At 46.6% G+C, this 24047-nt stretch overlaps 1 protein-coding gene across 4 annotated transcripts; it reads right to left on the reverse strand.

Moving 5' to 3' along the window:
* Positions 1 to 89: 89 nt before the first annotated feature.
* On the reverse strand, positions 90 to 22079 carry TBC1D25 (TBC1 domain family member 25). 4 transcript variants are annotated; one of them, XM_022563725.2, is made up of 7 exons: positions 21832 to 22079; positions 20125 to 20234; positions 19024 to 19178; positions 10278 to 10405; positions 9949 to 10137; positions 8649 to 9701; positions 90 to 8053 (listed from the first exon to the last, which is right to left on the reverse strand). In XM_022563725.2, exons 1-7 carry the CDS (start codon positions 21946 to 21948, stop codon positions 7910 to 7912), a joined length of 1896 nt encoding a protein of 631 aa, XP_022419433.1. In that variant the 5' UTR covers positions 21949 to 22079; the 3' UTR covers positions 90 to 7909. The 4 variants fall into 4 exon arrangements, with proteins under 4 accessions (XP_022419433.1, XP_022419432.1, XP_089760712.1 ...); XM_022563724.2 differs by lacking the exon at positions 90 to 8053 and having other exon boundaries at positions 8105 to 9701; XM_089904586.1 differs by lacking the exons at positions 90 to 8053; positions 21832 to 22079 and adding an exon at positions 21364 to 21681 and having other exon boundaries at positions 8105 to 9701.
* Between the last annotated feature and the right edge of the window lie 1968 nt (positions 22080 to 24047).

Here is a 24047-nt window from a genome sequence, read left to right on the forward strand (position 1 = left end):
GGGGCGGGGTGGGAGGAAGGGACGGCAATGCAAAGGGATCGATGCGCTCAGTACGCTTCCGGAAATGGAGGCGAGGCTCGTGTAGTTGGTTCCGCCTGGCATCAGCATCTCTCCACTGGCCCCAGCCGTCTTCATCCCTTACACGCACGAGCCTTTTTCCTGTCACACCCATTTCCGTCCCGGACATCACCCTCACCATCTTTGACGTCGTCTCCCCCATTGGTTTTGACGTCTTCCTCTAGGTTCCTGAGGACATAATTACCGTCCTCTGATAACTTCTTTCACCTTCTAGTCCTCTAACCTCATACCTCTCGAGGCCTCGATGTTTTATCTCCCCACCGTCCCTGACGTCATCGCCCTTCACAGTCCTTAACATCAGACCCTTTGTTTCTTAGTCCCTGACCCTGACCCCTACGTTTCCTTCTCTGTGCCCAACATCTAGCCACTTGTTATGGGACCCTTTTCCCTGGCATCGTTCCTTCTCATTTATAGCTTCAGCCCTCATCCTTATCTGACAGCCTCCTGAAGCCAGTTTCTCGAATTCCCTACCATTGGACCACCTGAGGTGCCTTCTACAGAAGAGGATGCTTCAATCTTCAGAAGGAGTAAATCCCAATCCAACAGAACGATTATTTGCTGTCACTCAGAGTTGCTGAACCCTTGATCCACAGAAAGGACTTTCACAAAACATAATGGACTTATCCAAAGCAAAGAGTGTCTGAGCCCACTCCCCACAGTTTGTTCTTGTTCAGCCTTCTGAGTGTCTGAGCTACTTTTACAATGAATGGATTTGACAGACTTTTCGTTTCTGAACTCCCCATCAAGGAAGAATGGGTTAGTTTTCCCTCAGAGACTCTAAATATGTCATCCATAGAATGGACTTGTCCAGCCTGCTAAGGGTGAGCACCCCAAACACAGACTAGATTTAACTTTTGGAGTACGGTATGGTATGCATCCACAAAATGGACTTGTCTGGCTTTTGCCATATCCAGACTGCTATGCCCAGGATGGACGTGAAGAGATTTCACATTGTCCACACATGTGCTAGTCTTAGCCCTCTGATAATCTGAGCCCCCATGCAAAAATTAGAGGTACTTATTTACCTCTCAAAGTGTCTGAGCTCTGATCATATTTCACAGTTCGTGACACATCGTCATGGTTGTTCTATGCAAAGCCTCTCATTTTATTTATTCTTTTATTCCTGCACCCAACTATCATTCTCTTCCTCCCACCGTTAACTATTTTATTGGGTTTAATGTTATCTCTTGGTGTGATTTCATATAAAATGTGCATTTTTGTGTATGCTTTTTTAAAAATGTATTTATTTAGGCTGCGCTGGGTCTTAGTTGTGGCATACAGGATCTTAGTTGCAGCATGCAGACTTCTTGGTTGGGGCATGCGAACTCTTTAGTTGCAGCATGCATGCAGGATCTAGTTCCCTGACCAGGGATCGAACCCAGGCCCCCTGCATTGGGAGCACAGAGTCTTACCCATTGGACCACCACGGAAGTCCCTTGGTATGCTTTTAATTTAAATGGTAGTGTCGTTTGTTTTTGGTTTTTTTTACTCTTTTTTTCAACCAGCACTATATTTTTATTCCATCTGTGGGAATTCCCTGGTGGTCCAGTGGTTAATACTCTGTGCTTTCATTCCTGGGGCCCAGGTTCGATCCCTGGTCGGGGAACTAAGATCCCACAAGCTGTGCAGTGTGGCCAAAACAAAAAACAAACAAAAGAACAAACAAAAAAAAACATTAATGGGAGTTTTGTTGGGATTGCATTGAATTAATAGATTTGGGGCAAAATAATATCTTAATAATATTACCTGTGGAGGTTTTAAAATATGTTCACAAACTCTTTGATAATGCCCCCTTCAAGAGTTGGAGCCTAGTTCCCTTTCCCTTGAGGGTAGGCTGGACTTTTGACTCACTTGTAATGCACAGAATGAGCACATCACTTCCAAAACTAGGTCATAAAAGGCACTTCGGGGCTTCCCTGGTGGCGCAGTGGTTGAGAGTCCGCCTGCCAATGCAGGGGACACGGGTTCGTGCCCCAGTCCAGGAGGATCCCACATGCCCGGAGTGGCTGGGCCTGTGAGCCATGGCCGCTGAGCCTGCGCATCCGGAGCCTGTGCTCCACAATGGGAGAGGCTGCAATAGTGAGAGGCCTGCGTACCGTAAAAAAAAAAAGAAAAGGCACTTCAGTTTCCTGCTTTCACACAGACTGCTTTCTCTATGGGACGGTACCTGGTACTTCATGCAGCAGCCCTAGGGAGGAACTGAAGCCTCCTGCTAACAGCTATGTGAGTGGGCCTTCTTGGAAGTGGAGTCAAGCCTTCAGATGACTGCAGCCCCCTTCCGCATCCTGACTGCAACCTCATGAGAGACTCAGGTTCAGAACCACCCAGCTAAGCCACTCCCAGAATTCTGACCCTCTGAAACTGAGATAATGATTATTGTTTTAAGTCTGGGAGTAATTTGTTGCCAATACATAGCTAATACATCACGAAATCTTCCCAGCAAAGAGCATGAGATGTCTCTCCTTTTATTCAGATCACCTACAGTATTTGTTATTAGAGTTAAAAAAAATTTTTTAATAGATTTTATTTTTTGGCTGCGTTGGGTCTTCGTTGCTGCGTGCGGGCTTTCTCTAGTTGCGGCGAGTGGGGGCTACTCTTCGTTGCGGTGCGAGGGCTTCTCACAGCGGTGGCTTCTCTTGTTGCGGAGCACAGGCCCTAGGCGCGCAGGCTTCCGTAGTTGTGGCACGCGGGCTTCAGTAGTTGTGGCTCACGGGCTCTAGAGCGCAGGCTCAGTAGTTGTGGTGCACGGGCTTAGTTGCTCCGCGGCCTGTGGGATCTTCCCGGAGCAGGGCTCGAACCTGTGTCCCGTGTTGGCAGGTGGATTCTTAACCACTGCGCCACCAGGGAAGCCCCCAATTTTTTTCTTATAGAAGTCTTTTGTATTGGTTAAATTCTTTCCTAGATACTTTATTTTCTTATTGTAGAGAAATGGTTTTTATACGTTGATCTGGAAACCTTGCTGAACTGTCTTATTGGTCCTAACAGTTTTTCTGGTCATTGTTAGTTCCTTAAGGTAGTCAGTCATATCATTTACAAATGGGTTTTATCAATTCCTTCCAAAACTTACATCTCATTTCTTTTTCTTTCCTTACAGCACTGGCCAGCTGTATGTTAAGTAGCAATATTGAGAGGGAACATCCTTGCCTTATTCCTGATCTTAGAGGGAGAATGTGTTTAAATTTTCTCTGTTAGGCATTTTGTTTGTTGTTTTCTTTCTTTTAAAAAAGTTTGTTTTTGTTTTTTACTATTGGGCATTTTTGCTCTTTTTGCCACATAACCTTTATCAAGTCAAAGATGTTCTCTTCTACTCTTATTTTGTTTGCTCAGTTATTTTTTTAATATCATAAACAAGTGCTGAATTTTATCAAATTTTTTTTCTGCTTTGTGACTATCATATGACTTCTCCTCCTTATTAATGTGGTAGTTCACTCATTAATTTTCTAATTTGGATTATGTTTGAATTCCTGGGATAAGCCCTACTTATGATTTTTTTTAAACTAACACTGTTGAACTCGGGTAGCTAATATTTTATTAGAATTTTTGCATCTATATTCATAAGTGAAATGGCTCTATAACTTTATTGTCTTGTATGTTCCTTATCTGGTTTTAGAATCAAGACTATACTAGCCTCAAAAAATGAGTTGGGCAGCTTTTGCTTTTTTCCTAGTTTCTGGAACGATTTGTGTATTTGGAAATTAACAGTTCCTTGGAAGTTTGATGAACTACATCTGCAAAACCATCTGGGTCTGGGCCTGAAGCTTTTTGTTACAATGAGATGGAGTGTCTTTTTTTTTTTTTTTTTTTAGCGGTACACGGGCCTCTCACTGTTGTGGAGCACAGGCTCCGGATGCGCAGGCCCAGCGGCCGTGGCTCACGGGCCCAGCCGCTCCACGGCATGTGGCATCTTCCCGGACTGGGGCACGAACCCGTGTCCCCTGCATCGGCAGGCGGACTCTCAACCACTGCGCCACCAGGGAAGCCCGAGATGGAGTGTCTTTAACTATCATTTCAAATTTTCTTAAAACTTGTTATATTTCTCAATTTCTTTTTGCATCAGTCTGAGCACATTTTAATTTTTCCAGAAACTTAAGCCTTTCATCAAGGTTTTCGAATGTATTAGCTTCCAATATTGAGCCTTTTTGTGTCTATAATTTCCCTTTTTCTGTGTTGTATTTTGCATTCTTTTAAAGCAGTCTTGGCAGAGGCCTATCATTAATATTTTAAAAGAACCAGCTTTTCATTTTGCTATTCTTTATCATTACTTTAAAAATTCTCTTTGGCACTTATTTCCTTCCTTAACGATATTTCCTTCATGACTCATGGAGTCATGGGTTTGTTCCTCTGCTGTTTTCCCAACTTCTTGATTTGAATGCTTAGGTCATTTATTTTTCAACCTTTCTTCTCTCCTGATAAATATACTTAAAGCTATGTATTTTCTTTTAAGAACTGATTTTTCTGTGTCCTAGAAATTTTGCATGTAGTGTTTTTACTGTTTAGTTCTAAGTATTTCTAAAGTTCCTTTATTTCTTCCTTTACCCAGGGGTTATTTAGTAATGCTAGTTTCCAAAACTGGGGACCTTTTTTTTTTTTTTTGGCCATGCTGTGTGGGATATCAGTTCCCCAACCAAGGATTGATCCCAGACCATGGTAGTGAAAGCCCAGAATCCTAACTAATAGGCCACCAGGGAACTCCTAGGCCCTTTTTTTTAATTGCTTTTCATTATTGCTAATTTTATTGCATTGTGGCCAGAGAACATGGTTGATATTGATACTTTTGAATTCACTGAGGCTTTCTTTGTGCCCTAACAGGGTCTGTTTTTTGTAATTAAGTGTAAGCATAAAAGGAGTCTTCTCCATTTGTTAAGTGGAGAGTTATATAGGAACGTGTGTCATGAAATTATATATCAAGCTTAAAAATGTATTGTTCAGGTCTCCTTAGGAGTGTATGTGTTTATGGTAGGCATATATTCTTTGTTAATGAGTATATGTCCTTCTTTGTTTTTCGCGACCTGAAATTTCATTTTGTTAGTTATTAGGATGTCTCTCCCAGCTTTCTTTGGGCTTTTATTAGTCTGCTATATATTTTCTTCATCCTTTCATTTTCAACATCCCTGTGTGTGTGTGTGTGTGTGTGTGTGTGTGTACAGTTGGACCTTTTTTTAAAAAAACAAAATCCATTGAGGGTGGTGTTCTAAATGTTTTTTGTACTTACTATTATATTAAAACTTGACATCTCATTTCATCTTCTCCATTTACAGTATCTTTGTTTCTTTTTTTTCTACCATCATACTCATACCTTATTTTGTTTTGAGTCCTTTTTCTATTTCTTGTTCCTGTTTTATATTTTCTCCCTTATTGTACTTATTTAAAAGTCTTCATCTGTATGTCCCAGTATTTCTGCTTCAGATATTGTATGTCACCCAGTGTGGTAGCCAGTCTGATATAGCCCCCAATGAGCCCTGCCTCCTGATGTTCACATCCTGCGTGGTTCCCCTCCATGTTTTACTAGGGCCTAGTAAAACACATAGGCCTATGTGACCAAGAAAATACAACAAAAGTGACGGTATGCCATTTCTGAGGTTAAGTTATAATAGACATTGCAGTTCTGTCTTGGTTATGATCTCTTGCCTGCCTGCTGGGACCACGTGTTGTTTGGAGCCCCATGGAGAGGCTCACGTGGTGAAAAACTGAAGCCTCCTACCAACAGCTCTGTGAGTGGGCCACGTTAGTGTTGGGTCGTTCAGCCAAGTCATGCCTTCAGTTGACTGCAGTCCTGGCTGACAACTTGACTGAAACCTCAGAAGAGACCCTGAGCCAAAACCTCATGGCTAAGCTGCTCCCAGACTCCTGACCCTCAGAAACTGAGAAAATAAATATTTGTTGTTTTAAGCTAAGTTTGGGGGTGATTTGTTATACAGCAATAGATAACTAATACATCCAGTTTATTTTTCACTGGAGGTCATTATACTGCCCGGGTGTCTTGTTCTTTTGACAGTGAGCTCATATTCCCCTGATGTGAGCAGCTGTTCTGGCTGGTAACTGTACTGAGGGAAGGCTGAAGGCCAGACTTGACTCTGGTTAATCACCTGGAGTCCAAGGGGTAAAGGGGTGTGAGGGGAGATGAGCCAAAGGGTGGAGAGTCCCAGGCACCACACAAGTAGAGCTCTCACTCCCATCTACGATCACACCACCCAACAATTCTGCTGGTAGGTTTCATCCTTAAACCCTAAGAGGGGGGGTCATCTCCCAGGTGTTACCACTAGCCCTGGTGTCTGGAGGGGGACAGTGGGGGAGTAATCACTCCTCTGGCTGCTCATTTCCTCCCCTCAGCAGGCTTCTTGATACCCTGATAGTAGCCCCCCCACCAGACACCTGTACCAGTGGTTTGGATGATTTCTGCAATGAGGGGGCAGGCAAGGCAACATGGGGGAGAGGCACCAGCCAGAACTTAAATCTCTAACCTGTCCTGTATTTGTTGCCTCCAGCCATCTACCACTCAAAACACAGGTCAGTTAAAGATAACCTTCCATCTCCTCATAGGTCTTCATAGCTGTGCTAGTTTCTGGAACTCATGTTTCCCTCTGTAGTTTCTCCAGAGTAGTTTTTGGGCAAGGGAATCAGTGGCTTGTGCTGTCTGCCATCTTAGCGGGAACCAGAAGTCCCAAGTAACTTCGGAAACTAATAGAGATTTCTGTCCTTCAGGTTATCTGAGCCTCCTGTTCACAGAAAGGACTCCTCTGGCCTTCAGAGGTCCCAAGCTGCCATACACAGAATTGAGTTGTCTGACTTCTCAAATATCTAAGCTCATAAATCACAGAATACACCCAGAGGGTGTCAGCTGGTTACTGACAAAGGGGACATTTCAAGTCCTCAGAGGGCCAGATTCTCCCATATCTTGGATGGCCCCTGGGGCCAGCGTGCCTGAGCCCCTTATCCGCACTTGTTAGACCCACAGTCTTGGAGACCCTAGGCACAGAATGGTCTTGTCCTGCCTCCGGTGACTGAGCCCTCATCTGAGGAGTGGTCAGCCTCCTGTCCAATACTGGGGGGTGATGGGAGCCTTTTAAGAGTTAACTCCAGCTTTATATGACATTGTTTTGGGAGAGACAGATGAGAGGATAGCTGCCCTCATGCCCCTCACCTGTCAGTATTGCCTAGAGCAGCAACTTCTGGCCAGAACCTGGCACAGTGAGGCCACGACCTGAAGGACCCCAAGTTACTTCATCCATCATCTGCCACGTCTTCTGTGGAGGGACAACTCGGCCTGTGAGAGAATCTGCCTTCTGAGAAGGTAAGTGGCGAAAATGAACTTCTTTTGGATCATTATCCTCCACACAGGCAGGTGACTCCTTTTAGGGCCTGAGCTTTATCAGTGCTTGATTTGTTTGTCCACAGTAGTGGGATGGAGAAGGCAAATAAATGGTTTCTATTGTTGAAATGGTTAAGACAGGTATCCATGAGCTGGAAACCCAGTTTAGTGCTGACAGCCTGAGGCATGGCAAGGCCATAGTCCCTTAAGCTGTCCCCAGAGCAAGTGACGAGAATAGGAACCTTAGACCCCTGTCCAGGACCACTAGCATTAGTGCATAAGACTCACAGAGAAGGGGCTGGATCCTAGAAATGGTGACGTGTGGAATGCTAGAGGTAGCTGGCCCAATGTTTCTAAGTAGCCCATACTTCCCAGTCTTTGTAATGAATCTTGCCCTTTCTGAATCAGGAACTCTCTCTCCCATCCCTCATTCAAAGGGCCTGTCCTAAAAACATACATTCACAGACATCATCCAGACCCTTACAGGCAGACAGATGTACGACAAAACAGCCTCAGGCCTCCTCAAGCAGTCCTCGACCTGGGCTCACCTTCTAGAACTGATTTCTCAGCATCCATTCTCCTGCCACTGGGGAAGCAGGAGCCGCCCTTCACCTGAAATGGGAAGTATTTCAGCTCCAGCAGGTAAAGAGGTCCTGGGGACTCCATCTACAACAAAAACCAGGGAGAAGGCAGAGAAATACACAGACCACAGTGACCTTCATGTGTGCAAAGTACAATTGTTAAAAACAAAACAACAAAAACAGAAAAAAGAGGCCGTGGTTGCCATGGGGCAGTACTGAAGCAGAGCCCCATACTCTCAGACCTGGGGAGAGAGGGCACTATGCTCCCACATGTCTAGGGCTGGCAGGCAGGGAGGTGGGGTCTCATGTGTAGGCCCTCTTGGCAAAAACGGATATCTGGTGGGGCTGATAGTGGGCTGGAGGGAGTCTGATCAAGATGGGGCTGTGGCCTCGGCCCCCTCCTCTGAGTCCCACACCTCTGACTGCAGGTAATCAGCAAAGAGAGCCTTGGCCCGGCGTAGGACGCGCCCCAGGTGGTGTTTTCGCACGAGGCGGTCAAAGTGCATGGCCAGCTCGTTGTAATCCAGCCCGTTGCGCATGATATGGTCGCGGTGCTCCAGCAGGATGGCGAGGCACAGGAAAAGCATGAATGGGTTCCCTCGGCCAAACTCCTGGGGCGGGGGCAGGCCCAGTGGGGGTGGGGGTGGCAGGGACTTCCCAGGGTCTTGTGGGGAGCCCACCTCTGGCATCAAGGGGGATCCTGCAGCCATGTCACCAGTGGGAGAGGCGTCCTGGGTGGATGGCGGCGATGAAGACGATGGGGAATCAGGGTGGGAAGAGGAGGAAAGCAGTGGGTCTGAGGAGTTCAGCAAGGGCTCAGAGAGAGACTTGGAGCTGATGAGGGCAGCTGGGTGGGGCAGCTGGACCAGAAGGTCCCTCCTGGGGCCTGTGTTATCCCTGAGTTGCTGGAGGTCATCCAGACTGGCCTGTCTCAGGAGACGCCCTCCACCACCAGGCCCCTGGCTGGTGGTGGCCAAGTGGTCAACAGCATCTTCAAAAGCACCATCTCCTCCACCGGCGGGCCTCAGCATGTGCCTCTGCCGCACGGGCCGTCCCCTGTGGCCCCCAAAGCCAGTGTCTGCCACCAGGCTGGGGGGGCCCACGAGCTCTACCTCATGCTCGGGAGGGTCGGGGGGCAGCGAGCTCCAGGTGACCTCCAGCATGCGGAGAGCGTCATCAAAGGCGAACTCGCGCTTGAGCTCGAGCAGCAGCCAGCGGTAACAGAAGAAGAGGTCGTCAGCACCGGCTTCCTGCAAGTACTGGTAGAAGTCAGGGTCGGCGTGTCGCAGCAGCAGCTTGAGGTGAGCGAACTTGGTGGCCATGGCGCGGCCATCAGGGTGGAAGTTCGCAGCCAGGCGCTTCATGATGCCACAAAAGCAGACAAAGGCATGGCCCTCGTGGTCCATGACGGCAAGGATGGGCGAGGCCAGGTCGCTCATGCCCTGGCAGTAGGACACCTGTGGGTGGGTAACGGCGTAAGTGGTGAGCAGGTCGTGCAGAGCCCGCAGGTGTGGGCCGTCCTCGGGCCCTGCGAAGTAGGGGTGGGCCCGGTCGGTACGCAGCACGTCCTTGAGGACCGTGCTGCGGATGAACTCCAGGTCCTCAGGGCTCGCTCGCTGGGCCCACTCGCTCTTGAGCTGCTCATACTCGCGGCTCTTGCGTTTCATGTAGTCCATCCGCTCACGGCCTGTCAGCCCGTCTGGGTACACGTTCAGAAGGTACCTCCACACCACCTGGCCAGGGATGAAAGGGATGAGGCTGAGGGTCTACAGATGAGCTGCCACACCCTCGTGTGGATCCATCACCACCCAGCCACCCTGGGCCTCTGCCCTCCTTTGGAAAAGCCTGCCCCTCCTGAAGGTAAGCCTGCTGTGCTGGAATACTTCCATGCCATCCGCCGAGAGTGTGGCCCACCGCATGTGTCTCTTGAGCTATTCATGACTGCTGTGATGGATCCAATGAGTGACCAAGAAGGCTCACCTTTCGCAGGGAGGGCTCAACACCACCATGGTAGATCCGCAGGCGCAACTCCTCGGGGCGTGAGAGCTGGCCCTCGTGGTTCAGGTATGTGTGAAACTCTGCATCGCTTAGGGGAGGCTTGAAGGGCTTGACGTCTTCCCCATATGACCAGCTCAGCACCTGCTGGACCTTGGACAAGGTGCGGCCCACCTGTGAAGGAAGGAGGGAGGGAGGCCACCACTCAGCTGGGCAGGCCAGGGGCAGGTACCAACCGGCATGCTCGGAATCGGGGGTGCCAGGGATGCCCTGCCCTCCAATCACAGCTGGGCCCCGCGGCTCCCTGAAAGCACCTGAGAGAGGATGGACTGTGTGAAGGGAAGGGCAGCTGTCGTCAGCGATGACCGCTTCTCAGCCAGCAGCATGTCGGAGCCAATGACATCCTTGGGGCTGATTATGTCCCAGTCTTCCAGCAGTGGGCCTGGGCACACAGAATGACGCCGTATGAGAATGCGGATGAGAACCCCAGACCTCAGGGCCGGGTTCCTCTCCCTCCAAAGCCAGGCCACCCACAGGGCAATGAGCCACTCCACTCTCCCTTCCCATGTCATCCCAATCACGTAAAAAATAAAACCATGAATAATCCTCTTGTGGAAACTGTCTCACAGAATGGCTGAGCAGACTCTAATAGTAGTATTTTAATGATATAAGGTAATATTTATCAAGCACTTACTATGTGCCAGGCACTGTGACAGGGCTTAACGTCAATATAAACAATAAGAACAGTAGACAACACTTCCATACGGCTAAGTGCCAGGAAGCGTTCTGAGCCCTTTGCAAATATTAACTCATTTAATATTCACAACCATCCTCTAAGTTAGGCACTATTATTATCGCCACTCTATGTGGAAACATGCATAGTCAGGACTAGAAGTTGCCCAAGGCCCCACAGCAAGTGGGTGAAAGAACCGAAATTTGAAGGCCAGGCCCAAAGCTCAAGAGCCCAAACTCTTTTAATCTTATATTCCTGCTAGTTTTCCTCTCACAATTGGTATAGACTACATTATCATTCTTATTTTGCAGACCATGACAAACAGCCTGGAACAGTTAGTAAGTGGCCAAGGAAATGGTAGGGCTGGGATGTGAATCTCATTTACCTTACTCCAGGGCCCAGATAAAGTTTAGCAAAAGTATTTGTAGAACAGGTATGCCATGCATGTTAGAAGAAACAATGCTATGCTTGATATTACCCAATTCTGGCCCTTGGAACATCAGCAGAAGTCTGTCCCTTCTCTCTCTTCTTTACTCCCCCTTGCATCCTTTCTGCCCACCTCAAATGTCATGTGGCTGAACCAGCAGTGGCCACCTGAATAAGTTCGAGAGACTTAAGAGATGTCGGCCCTGGCGCCACAGAGCTGCTAAGCTGACAACAGCAAAGACCAGTAGCTTTCAAACTCTATTATACAAAACAAATCAACTGGGATTTGTTCAAGCCATTGTCATTTGCAGGCAAATGCCATCACTAAGCAACATTTCCATGAAGTCCACTGTACTTTCTCCCACAGAGCTGAGGGGGAAGCAAACCCTGGGCCACAAGTGGATGTCACTGCCTCTCCTTAGGTGTCCCATGGGGCACTGTAAACCTAAGGGGTCCAAAAGGGGAGCCCAAGATCCACTCTAGACATAACCTCCTCCTCTGCTCCTCATGTGAGTGAACAGTGTCTCTACCTGTTCAGTTGCTTAAGTCCCACACCTCACAGATGTCCTTGCCGCCTCCCACTCTCTCAATTCCCAGGGCCAAACCATCGCCAAGCTCCATAGCTTCTGCATGCAGAACACACTTCAATTCCACCTCTTCTCTCAGCTCACACCACGCCTCTCACCTGAAACTGCCTCCCAACCAGTCCCTGCCTCCCCTTTGCCCCTCTGCACCCTCTCCCAACAGCTGCCAGAGTGGGCTTTCTAAAACATGAAAACACATAAAATAAAGAAGGTTGCACTACTCAACAGGTAAAATAAAGAAGGTCACACCAATGGTCTGAAATACCAAAGAGAGGAGCCCCTGTCAAGGCACAGAGCTAAAGCTTGATGATTTGAGAGGAAAGCAGAGAGACCTGGAGGACAAGTCCAGGAGACCTGACAATGCAAACCCTAAGAAATGCAGGAGGAGCAAAGGGGTCAGGTGGAGACAGAATTACCCAGATATGAAGGAAACTGTCCCTGAGATGAAGAAGTGGCTCGGCAGGTCTCAGGTAGGATGAATCAACGAACAGCACAGACCACGGGCTCCCCCAACTCTATTCGCCTGCTGGCGAAGTGCCCACATTCTAAGAATGAAGACAAACTCTTGCCAGCTTCCAAAGATGAAGAACAGGCTGCTTACAACTGAAAGAAGGTCCGATTGCCGATGGGCTTCTGTTCCACAACTCTGGAAGCAAGACAGTGGCTTGCAGCACCCACGGAGTACTGACAAGAGAGGCCTGAGATCCAAGGGTCCCACATCCAGCCAACCCAGTACGTATCCACCACGACTGAAGTTTCTGATCATTAGCATACATCTAACGCATGCACCTTACTGGAGGAGAACAAAGAAGTTCTCTAAGAAATGACTACTGAATGGCTACAAGGGCTCAAGGTGGGTGGGGGAAGGCAAAAGGGAGGGTAAATGGGGACAGGCCACAAGTTTTTAATATATACAGTTAAACATAAAATGACAAAGAGACTGTGACTGGGAGTTTGTAACATTGTTACGTTAGGATTCCTGAAACGTAAGCGAGTGACTCTAAAGAAAAGATAATGATAGACTGGAATTCAAAAAGAGAAAAAATTACTGTTGGAGCAAAGCCCAGAAGTTAAGGGTTAGGGAGCAGGAGAAGGACGAGAATGAGAAGTGTTCCAAAGCTTCCATTTCACGGGCTACGGAGGGTGGGGGAGACTGGAGGGGAAAAGTGCTCAAAAGATTTCACTGTCAATTGTGTAAAAAAGCATAAATCCAGCTACGGAGATTTTGTGAGAGACATACTAAAACTAGGTAACAAAGAAAGGTTAAAAATTGAAGAAACATGAAGGTATGCCTGGCAAACACAAGCAGAAAGCAAGAGCAGCCATGTGAATATCAGAAAAAGCACCGCTCAACACCAAAAACATGGGACTTCCCTGGTGGCGCAGGGGCTAAGACTCGGCGCTCCCAATGCAGGGGGCCCCAGTTTGATCCCTGGTCAGGGAACTAGATCCCACATGCAGGCCACAACTAAGAGTTCACATGCTGCAACTGAGGAGCCTGTGAGCCGCAACTAAGACTCGGTGCAACCAAATTAAAAAATAAATAAAGTGTATAATTCAGTGAGTTTAAAAAAAATAAAAGACAAAACACATGACAGGAAAATAGAGATATTCTATATTGACTTTTAAAAGAAAGAAAGAACCTGTTAATAAAATGGACAAAGGATTTCTACAAGCCCAAACTCATCTAGTGGCAAAACCGGATCTGAACTGACGTGTGACTATATGTAGTCTTTTTTTTTAATAAATTACTTTATTTATTTATTTTTGGCTGCGTTGGGTGTTCGTTGCTGTGCGTGGGCTATCTCTAGCTGTGGTGAGCACTCTTTGGTGCGGTGCGTGGGCTTCTCACTGCAGTGGCTTCTCTTGTTGCAGAGCACGGGCTCTAGGTGCGTGGGCTTCAGCAGTTGTGGTGCACGGGCTCAGTAGTTGTGGCATGTGGGCTTCAGTAGTTGTGGCTCATGGGCTTTAGGGTGCAGGCTCAGTAGTTGTGGTGCAAGGGCTTAGTTGCTCCGCGGCATGTGGGATCTTCCCAGACCAGGGCTCAAACCCGTGTCCCCTGCATTGGCAGGCAGATTCTTAACCACTGCGCCATCAGGGAAACCCTATGTCTAGTCTTTATGTAACTCACTAAGTGTGAATATGCACACACTTCTCTGAAGAAACATGCACGTTTCATTATGGTGTGCTGCCCCAGGCCCTTCTTGCAGTATTACACAATATGTACTATACATACTGCACCTCCTTACCATAAAATTGTCAAACCTCCCAAATCCTAAATTATATATGTTGTGCAATGCCAATCAGTGATGTAGTGGGTTTTTTCCTGGAACTGGATAAAATTATTTTAAGGTTCATATGAAAGAATTCACATTTAAGAATAGTTAAGAAAAAGGAGAGCCAAAAAAAAAGAATAGTGGGAGGAAGGCAATGCTTGCCTTATTAAAATGTATCAGAAAACCACTGTGATAAAAATATGGTGTTAGCATAGCATGAGACAAACAGAGCCAACTGGTGGAATTCAATATAGAAAGCCCAGAAATAAATCCAAGGGCATATGGGAACTCAGTACATGACAAAAGTGGCATTTCAAATCAGTGTAGAAAAAGTGGTTATTTAATAAATGATGCTGACATACCTTTTTGTCTGGAATTTTTTTTTTAAAGCTAGGTCTACTAATCACAATGCTGACAGAGATTTATATGTAGAAAAGAAAATAATAAGCATATTAGAAGAAAATGTAAGAGAATATTTGTATAAGCTTGTGGATGGGGAGGATGTTCCAAAGTAAGGAGAAATTCAGAAATCATAAAGAAAAAGACAGATATATGTATAAGACTGCATACATATTTTAGTTTTTGATAGGATCAGAAAAGCACCATAAACAAAGCCATAAAACAAAAAGATAAGCTTGGAAAAAAATATCTGCAATACATATGACAGAAAGAGGATTCATATCACAAATGCACAGATTGGTTGATGGTCTAGGCTTGGTAATCTTCCAACTGTAGAGGTGACAGAAACTGACTTCTTCCCTGAAAGAGGGACTGGGCCATCTAAGTGGTCACAACATGCCTGTTGCTTTCACAGTCATGAACACGATCCCAAGAATTCCATTAATAATATTTGTAACAGCTCCATCGATTGGCACTTACTTACCTTTTTTCTTTTTTTTTTTTTTTGCAGTTCGCGGGCCTCTCACTGTTGTGGCCTCTCCCGTTGTGGAGCACAGGCTCCAGACGCGCAGGCTCAGCAGCCATGGCTCACGGGCCCAGCCGCTCCGCGGCATGTGGGATCTTCCCAGACCGGGGCATGAACCCGTGTCCCCTGCATCGGCAGGCGGACTCTCAACCACTGCGCCACCAGGGAAGCCCTTACTTACCTATTAATGTATAGCATGATACCATTAATGTTAAACACATACCGTCTGTGTATATATACAAATATGAATATACTTACGTATCTCTATATGTAGATTAATTTGTCTGTGTGTATGTGTGTGTGAATAAATAAAGGACCTGTAAGGTTATACATCAAACTGATCAAAGTAGCTCCTGCAGGGCAAAAGGGTAGGCGAACAAGATTAGGCACAGTGGGGGCTTCCCTGGTGGTGCAGTGGTTAAGAATCCGCCTGACAATGCAGGAGACACAGGTTTGAGCCCTGGTCCGGGAAGATCCCACATGCCGCGGAGCAACTAAGCCCATGAACCACAACTACTGAGTCTGCACTCTAGAGCTTGCGAGCCACAACTACTGAGCCCGTGTGCCACAACTACTGAAGCCCGTGAGCCCAGAGCCCGTGCTCCCAACAAGAGAAGCCACCACAATGAGAAGCCCGTGCACTGCAACAAAGAGTAGCCCCTGCTCGCAGCAACCATAGAAAAGCCTGCGTGCAGCAACGAAGACCCGATGCAGCCAAAAATAAAATAAATAAAATAAATAAATTAAAAAAAAAAGATTAGGCACACTGGTTCCAGGAGACTTCAGCGTTATTTATAATAAGGAGAATATATTTACTGGATAATTAAAGATTAGTTTCATTAGGGAATTCCCTGGCGGTCCGGTGGTTAGGACTCTGTGCTTTCACTGTGGAGGGCCTGGGTTCAGTCCCTGGTCGGGGAACTAAGATACCACAAGCCACATGGTGCGGCTAAAAAAAAAAAAAAAGTTTCATTAAAAAATGCAACTCCATGGAATTCTCTGGCGGTCCACTGGTTAGGACTTGGCACTTTCACTGCCGTGGGCCCAGGTTCACTGGGTTCCATTCCTGGTCAGGGAACTAAGTAAGATCCTGCAAGCTGTGTGGCACAGCCCCCCCAAAAAAAGCAGCTCCAATCAAATTCCCATCAGGATTTTAATGAAATGATAAGCTAATTCTATTAAATGAAAAGAACAGTGGGACTTCCCTGGTGGTGCAGTGGTTAAGAATCCACCTGCCAGTGCAGGGGACATGGGTTCAAGCCCTGGTCTGGGAAGATTCCACATGCCACGGAGCAACTAAGCCTGTGCGCTACAACTACTGAGCCTGCGTGCCACAACTACTGAAGCTCACGCACCCTAGAGCCCATGCTCTGCAACAAGAGAAGCCACCACAATGAGAAGCCCATGCACCACAATGAAGAGTAGCCCCCACTTGCCACAACTAGAGAAAGCCCGTGCGTAGCAACCAAGACCCAACGCATACAAAAAAAAAATAAATAATTTTTTAAAAAAAGAACAGTAAGTGCGTGAGAATATTCAAGAAAAAATTTTAAAAGGAGAACATTAAAACATATCATAAAGCTACATGATTAAAACAACATAGAATTGGCTTAGGGTTGAACAAAGAGATCAGTGTAAGGGGATCAGGAATTCAGAAACAAACTCGTGTATTTGCAGGAGTTTGGGAAACAAGACAACGGTAGGAACAGAACTAACTCATCAGTAACTGGAAAGTTGATTCTCTTTAAAAAGATAACTTTTAAATGTCCTTTTGCCAAACTGATGGGTGTGTGTCTCTCTGTGTAATTTGCATTCCTCTCAGTTCTTGTGCAGTTGGGGTTTTCTTCACATGTTTATTCGTGGGGCAGATTTTATTTCTTTACTGAAATAGTGCTATTGTGTCTATTTTATAGGTGAGGAAATGGAGGCTTGGGGACTCAGCTAAGTGACTGACACATAGTAGCACAGAGGGCTGCTCAGTGCAGAGGTTCCTGTGTTTCTGGCTACCTGTCTTTTCCCATTTGTCTCTCTGCCTGTCTCTGTCACTATCTTTCCCTCTGACTCTTGTTTCTCTCTCTCTCCCTCTGCCTATCTTTTTCTCTAGTTTCTTTTTCTTAACAAGCCCCACATTTTGTAGAGTTAAATGGTTAAAAGCAAGGACTCTGAAGACAGTTCAGCCACCACCTGGGTTCAAATCCTGCTCCTCCACTTACTGTCTGTGTCACATGGACAAGTCCTGTCCCCTCTATGAGCCTCAGTTTCCCCATTTATAACATGGGGATAACGATTGTCCCTACCCTGTAGAATTGTTTTGACAATCCAATGAATAAACATTATGTGTGCAGAATGGCCCCAAGTGTTTGACACATGTTAGCTATTTATATGTTATTATGACATCAATAAAATGCCTCAGGACTTCCCTGGTGGCTCGGTAGTTAAGACTCTGTGCCCCCAATGCAGGGGACCCGGGTTCAATTCCTGGTCAGGGAACTAGATCCCACATGCATGCCGCAACTAAGGAGCTGGCAAGCCGCAACTAAGGAGCCCGCGAGCCGCAACTAAGACCTGGCACAACCAAATAAATAAATAAATATTAAAAATAAATAAATAAAGTAAAATAAAATGCCTCAGTCACCCCAAATAGGCACTATGAATTCCCCGAGGCTGGGAACCGTGTCTTCCACTCCACAACTTTTTATTTTAAAAAAATTTCAAATCTATGACAAAGTTAAAAGATGAATACATTGACCATCCATATGTCCTTCATCTAGCTCCCCCAACTGTTCACATTTTGCCACATTTGCTTCATCTTGCTCTCTCCATATATATATACATTTAAAAATTTTTTTTATTTTTTTAACATCTTTATTGGAGTATAATTGCTTTACAATGGTGTGTTAGTTTCTGCTTTATAACAAAGTGAATCAGTTATACATATACATATGTTCCTGTATCTTTCCCCTCTTGCGTCTCCCTCCCTCCCACCCTCCCTATCCCACCCCTCTAGGTGGTCACAAAGCACCGAGCTGATCTCCCTGTGCCACGTGGCTGCTTCCCACTAGCTATCTATTTTACGTTTGGTAGTGTATATATGTCCATGCCACTCTCTCACTTTGTCACAGCTTATCCTTCCCCCTCCCCATATCCTCAAGTCCATGCTCTAGTAGGTCTGTGTCTTTATTCCCGTCTTACCCCTAGGTTCTTCATGACCTTTTTTTTCCCCCTTAGATTCCATATATATGTGTTAGCATACGGTATTTGTTTTTCTCTTTCTGACTTACTTCACTCTGTATGACAGACTCTAGGTCCATCCACCTCACTACAAATAACTCAATTTCATTTCTTTTTATGGCTGAGTAATATTCCATTGTATATTTTTTTGCTGAATTATTTGCAGATATCATGATGCTTTACCCCTTAATACTTAACTGTGTTTTTCCCGAGAACAAGGATATTTTCCTTCTATAACCATGATACCGTTACCATACCCAGGAACTTTAACACTGACACACTATTATTTTCTAATGTATGCTCCATAATCAAATTTTGGGGACTGTGTCTTAATTTATCTGTGGGCTCTCAGGGACCAGTACAGGTAAGACTAGGGGAACAAATATGAGAAGACTGGAAGTGGCTGAGAGATAAAAGGAACAAACAAATGAATATGAGTGCAGGGTGAGTGAATGAATAAATACAATTACCATGACTATAATCAGCATTGTTATATTTACAATATTATTATAACTGAAACATATAATACTGTAGCTCTATTATTATATTGCATTATACAGTTATATATTACTACATTATATGCTATAATAAATGTGATCATTATTGTTATTAGAGATAATACTTTTTGAGCATTCACTATGCAGCCATGCACCTTTCCAGGTTTTTTACATGAATTTCCCTGTTTAATCATCATGATGGCCCTAAGATACCATTATCTCTACTTTACAGATAAAGAAATTGAGGGCCAGTGGCCAAGCCAGGATTTGGACCCAGGATTCCTTGCTCCCTAGCCCACTGTGAGGGAGTGCATTGTGAGGAGTGGAGTCATCCCACGGGGAAAGGGGGGCATCCCAGAGCAGTGCCCGCGAGGCACCAGGTACTCACTATCCTCAGTGGGCCGAATATCTACACGCAACTGCAGGTAAGGTTTGGAGGCGGTGGCGAAGGCCGTGCTGAGGTCCCAGTCAGACAGGAGTGAGAGATAAGCTTCCTGCCCCAGCCGATCCCGGCCCAGGTAGCTGATACCAAAATTCTTCTTCCTGGACAGAGGAGACATGGCATCTTTCAGTGCCCCAGTGCCCTGGAGGCCTCAGGGACAGTTTCCAAAAGAAGCCGAGGAGGACAGATGGTTTTGAAAACAACTTCCTACTGTGTGCTGGGCACTGTGCCAAGGATTTCAGGCAGCCTGAGGTCAGATCGTTTTTTTCTATTTTGTTTCACAAACAGAAGCAGATACACACCTGCTTGTATCTGGAGAGCACATTGGGAACTGGTAACGTGGTCCCCTCTAGGGAGGGTAACAGAGTAGCTGAGGGACAGAAGTGGGAAGAAAGGAGCCTCGTGCATAAAAAAAGAAGCAATCTGTATGTTTGTTATATTTCACAACAAAAAATGTTTATGCACAAAAAGTCAAATAACAACTAAGAATTTGTTCTTCAGATACACCTGTGCAACTATGCAAAGAAGTATGTTGTGTGATAACTATTGTAACCATGGAAACATCCTAAATACCCATCACTTTTGTATTATTTGAGTTTGTTACCATGTGCATTCGTCCAAAATAACAACGACAACAAAATAACCATCACACCTGCCTCATCTATCAGGTTGGCAAATTTTCCAATGTTTTCTAGTAGCCAGTGTTTGTGAGGGTGTGAGGGAAACAGGAATTTTATGGGCTGCTGGTGAGACTGTAAATTGGTAATACCTACCTGGAGAACATTTTGGAAACATCTGTTGAAGTTTTAAAAAAGCATACACCGTTTAACTCAGCAATATTACTCCTATGACTAGATTTCCCCAAATATTCCAAGATATGTATGTGGCTGTTTGTTCACTGTGGGATTATTTCAATAATAATAATAATAGTAATAATAACAAGAAAACAACCTCCCTCTTTACCAAACAACAACAATAAAAATGCCAAACAACCGCTGCTGTCGAGGTGGGTGGCCCACTGGCTTTCCCCAGCATCCCGTTACTCACCCGTTCAAGTCAAAGGCTCGGATGAGGATGTGCTGTAACACATCGAGTGAGGTGATCTGGGGGTCCACAGCAAAAGAGCGAAACTCAGGTGGCAAGAAGCTCTCACATTTCTGGGGAGAGAAGACAGGGGTAGGCCATCAGGGGTCACATCAACATGCTCACATGGAGTGAGTAGCAGGGACCACATCAAGGCGGGAGTTCTGAGCCATGGGGAGAACTGTTGTTTTTGCTCTGAATGGAGGGTGGGGGAGGCTTGGGAGGGTTCTGAGCAGAGGAGGGATGTGGTCTGACTCAGGATTTAACAGGATCCTTCTGGCTGCTCTATGAACAGTCTGTGGGGGACAAAGGAGAAAGGAGTGTTCCAGTGAGGGGGCTACTGCAATAGTCTAGGCACCCAATCCTTCTTCTACATCCCCTCAATGATGGTTGCCTGGATCACCATGTCCAGTCTGGCCCTCACTAAACCAGTCCTCCGTGCTGCAACCAATCTAGCACATCTATCTACAACACTCCCCTGCTTAAATCTCTTCAAAGGGAACCCCAGGATCCCCAACAGGTGGGCCTATAGGACCCCAGCCAGCCTCTCTCCAGTCAGCTTTTTTGAACTTTACACTCTGGTACTACCAAACTCCTGGAAGTTATACTCTGAATACATTCTGGCTCCAGGCCTTTGCTTATGCAGATCCCCCAGTCTGGTACGTCCTTCCCACTTTCTTCAGCTGGCTCACTCACAGCTCAGGCATCTTCTCTTTTCTGAACTCCCAAACCTCTACCTTTGAGCTTCCTCTATTACACTGAAGTGATCTGTTTACTTCTCACCAGAATCTACCCTCTTCTCATCACCACCAGTGCCACCACCCTAGTCTGAGCCACCATCACTGACTGCCTGCTGGAACTACTGCAACAGCTTTCTTACTCAAGAGTACATGCCAAAGGCCCTTCACAATCTGCCCCTCTCTTACCTCTCCGATTCACCTCCTACCACTCTTCCCCTCACTCTCTGGGCTCCAGCAACATGGGAACCTAAGGGAACATGCCAAGCTCATCCCCACCTCCCAGCCTTTGCCCTTGCTGTTCCCTCTATCTAGAACTCTCTTCCCCCCTGATATGCACATGCCTGACTCCTTTTTATTTGCGTCTCTGCTCCTTCAGTACCTCTCTGGGGATTTCCCTGTACGACCTTGGCTAAAGTAACTCCCCAGTTCCGAACCTTTTTCGTTATTTCCCCATGACATCTACCAGTGTCTGAAGCATCTCATTTACTGAGCTGTTTGTCTCCCCGACGAGTATGTCCGCTCATCCAGGGTGGGGACTTGCACAAAAGTGCACTCTCAACACATACGTTGACTGATGTCAGAGGTTCCTTTTCAGACAGCAACACCCTCCCTCATTTCTCAAGGCCCCACTCAACTATTAAGGCCCCTCCTCCAGCCCTATAGCCCCTCCTCTCTACCCACAATCTCCACCCATCCATTCCAGAGGCCTCTACCTTTTCATTTGCAGTCCTCACGCCCCATGCCCTGCCCTCGCATTCCCAGGTCCAGCCTCTCCCCCACCCTCCACTCACGCCACCATCACTCTGCCCTCAAGCCTCGCCCCTCACGTAACACCCCAATTCTCAGGTCCCGCCCTCCAGCCTAGGACAGCCACCGCCTTCCCTTCCCCCGGGAGCTCGGGGCGGGCTGGACGACGGGCCGCCAGCCTCACCTTGACTCGGACCCGCACCACCTCTCGCTCTTCCTCCTCAGCTGCCGCTTGGGCTCCCCCACCAGGCGGGGGCGCTCCGGAGCCGGCCAAGTCCGAGGATCCAGAGGCCGTCGCCATCCCTCCACCACCCGCCTCCGGGTGACAGCTGACCGTTGCCCCCTACCCTTGCGCACACCCCAGAATGCGGGCGCCTGCGGCCCCACCTTGCGCCCGGGCGCAGGCGCAGAGGGCGCCACGGGACCCTACCCCCCCCACCACCCGGCACAGGGTGGAGGTCGCCTCTGCGCACGCGCACAGTGTGCTGTTGCCAGGAGCCCCGCCCCCCAAAGCCGGGCATTTTGCCTCACTTTAGCCAGTGTGCAGGCGCCTATTGAGGGCCCGCCCCGCCCTTGTCCTTGGTTTGGTTGTTTGGGCAGTTTGCTTCCGGGTTCACCTAGGTGCGTGTTAAAGTGACGACCTATTCAGGCGAGAAAAGTGGGCGGGGAAAGGAAGCTGCTGCGCGACGACGTCAAGCCTCCACATCCCGCCCCAAGTCGCCTCGCGTCTCTGCTTAGAGATGATGTCATCTATTTCAAACGCCTGTGATCCTCACTTCAAATGAATCCGCTGAACGGAAGAATAATCCTTTTTCCAGAATCTTTTAAAAAATGGTTTACACGTTGTGAAAATTTATGGAGCTGTACATTTATGATTTTTGCAGTTTCTGTCCGCATGTTATACTTCAATAAGTAATTTACCCAAAAAAGCCATTTGTATGCTCTCTGGAGGTCCTAGCTTTTTAAAGTTTGCCTTTGTTTTTATTGAATCCTTACAACACGTTGAGATCGGTCCTGTTATTAAATGGTGTGTGTCCACCAAATATCAGCTGAATACTGGACATAGCTTAGACTCCTTTGAGAAACTTTATGTACCACAAAATGCAAAAAGGCATTCTCCCCACTTTACTGTATAACATCTATATGGTTTGGACAAAATACAGGCTGCCCTTACAAATGTAATTTCTCACAAAGGAGTCCTGTAAGTTACCTGGACTCCAGCTGTTGCTGCAGTATTGTATGGATGCTACCCTTAACGTTACCTTTTTAGAGAAGTCTGCAATTCTAAAACACTTCTGTGGCACTGCTGGATTTTCTGATGGAAACAGGGAGTTTGAAAATCTGTTTCTCATTAAAATTACCATAGGGTGGAATGAACAAAACATTAGCCTAGAGCTTGGAGTTTTATCCTGCAGGCCCTGGAGCACAGGTTTTAGATGGGGGTGATCAGATGTCCCTGTCTTGGTTGTGGAGAGAGCCCTGGAAGGAAAGATACTGGAAGCAAGGAATTCAAAAAGGAGGTCCTTGCCATAGTGCTGGGGAGAACTTTCTCTTTCATTTGTTCATTGTTCCATTCAACAAAGTGTATGCCAGATAGTCTAAATATATTAATTCCTTTAATCTGCATAAAAACCCTATGAGATAGGTACTATTATTATAAGCATTTTACAGATGAAAGCACTGAATGAAAGGGGAAAACATGCTCTAGACCAAAGCGATAGTAAATGGCACAGAGAGCAGACAGTGCAATGGACCGAAGGTGGGCCTGTGCCTGGTGTGTCTGAGGAAGAGCACAGAGGCCAGCATGCCTTAAGTAAACCATGAGGTAAGTGATGGATCTGAGGTGAGAAAGTGAAGCACGGCCTTAACAGTGAGGCATTTGTCAAAAGCTACACTGTAGGCTTGAGCGGAACCAGGATTTAAAATGAAGTCCTGCTCTGCACAGGTTACCTGGAGCCAGTCTCCAGGTATCTGCAGTTTTATTATTCATTCTTTGTCATCTCCTCAAAATTCCTCAAGTACCCATTTGTTTTATGACTGAAGGTCTATGAGGTTAATGACAGAGAGTGCAGGATGAGTGATGGGGGTCTGTAGGGTGAAGAGTATCTGTGGGTACATGATAGGTGGTCTGTGGGGTTGAGTGATAGGATATGGGGTAAGTGATGGAAGATCTGTGGGGTAATTGGGGATCTATAGGGTGAGTGATGGGGTATGTAAGGTAAGTGATGGATTCTGCAGGGTGAGTTATGGGGAGTTTATAGGGTGGTGATAGGGGATCTGTATGGTGAGTGATAAGAGGCCTATGGGGTAAATGATAGGGGGTTTGTGGGGAGAGTGAGAGGGTTTGTGTGACACATGATAGGGAGTCTATGAGGTGAGTCTTGGAGTTGTACGTGATGG

This window comes from Delphinapterus leucas, chromosome X, assembly GCF_059928025.1.
Source record: "Delphinapterus leucas isolate spDelLeu-1000000601 "Yukka" chromosome X, BTC_Dleu_Yukka2, whole genome shotgun sequence".
Classification (NCBI taxonomy): domain Eukaryota; kingdom Metazoa; phylum Chordata; class Mammalia; order Artiodactyla; family Monodontidae; genus Delphinapterus; species Delphinapterus leucas.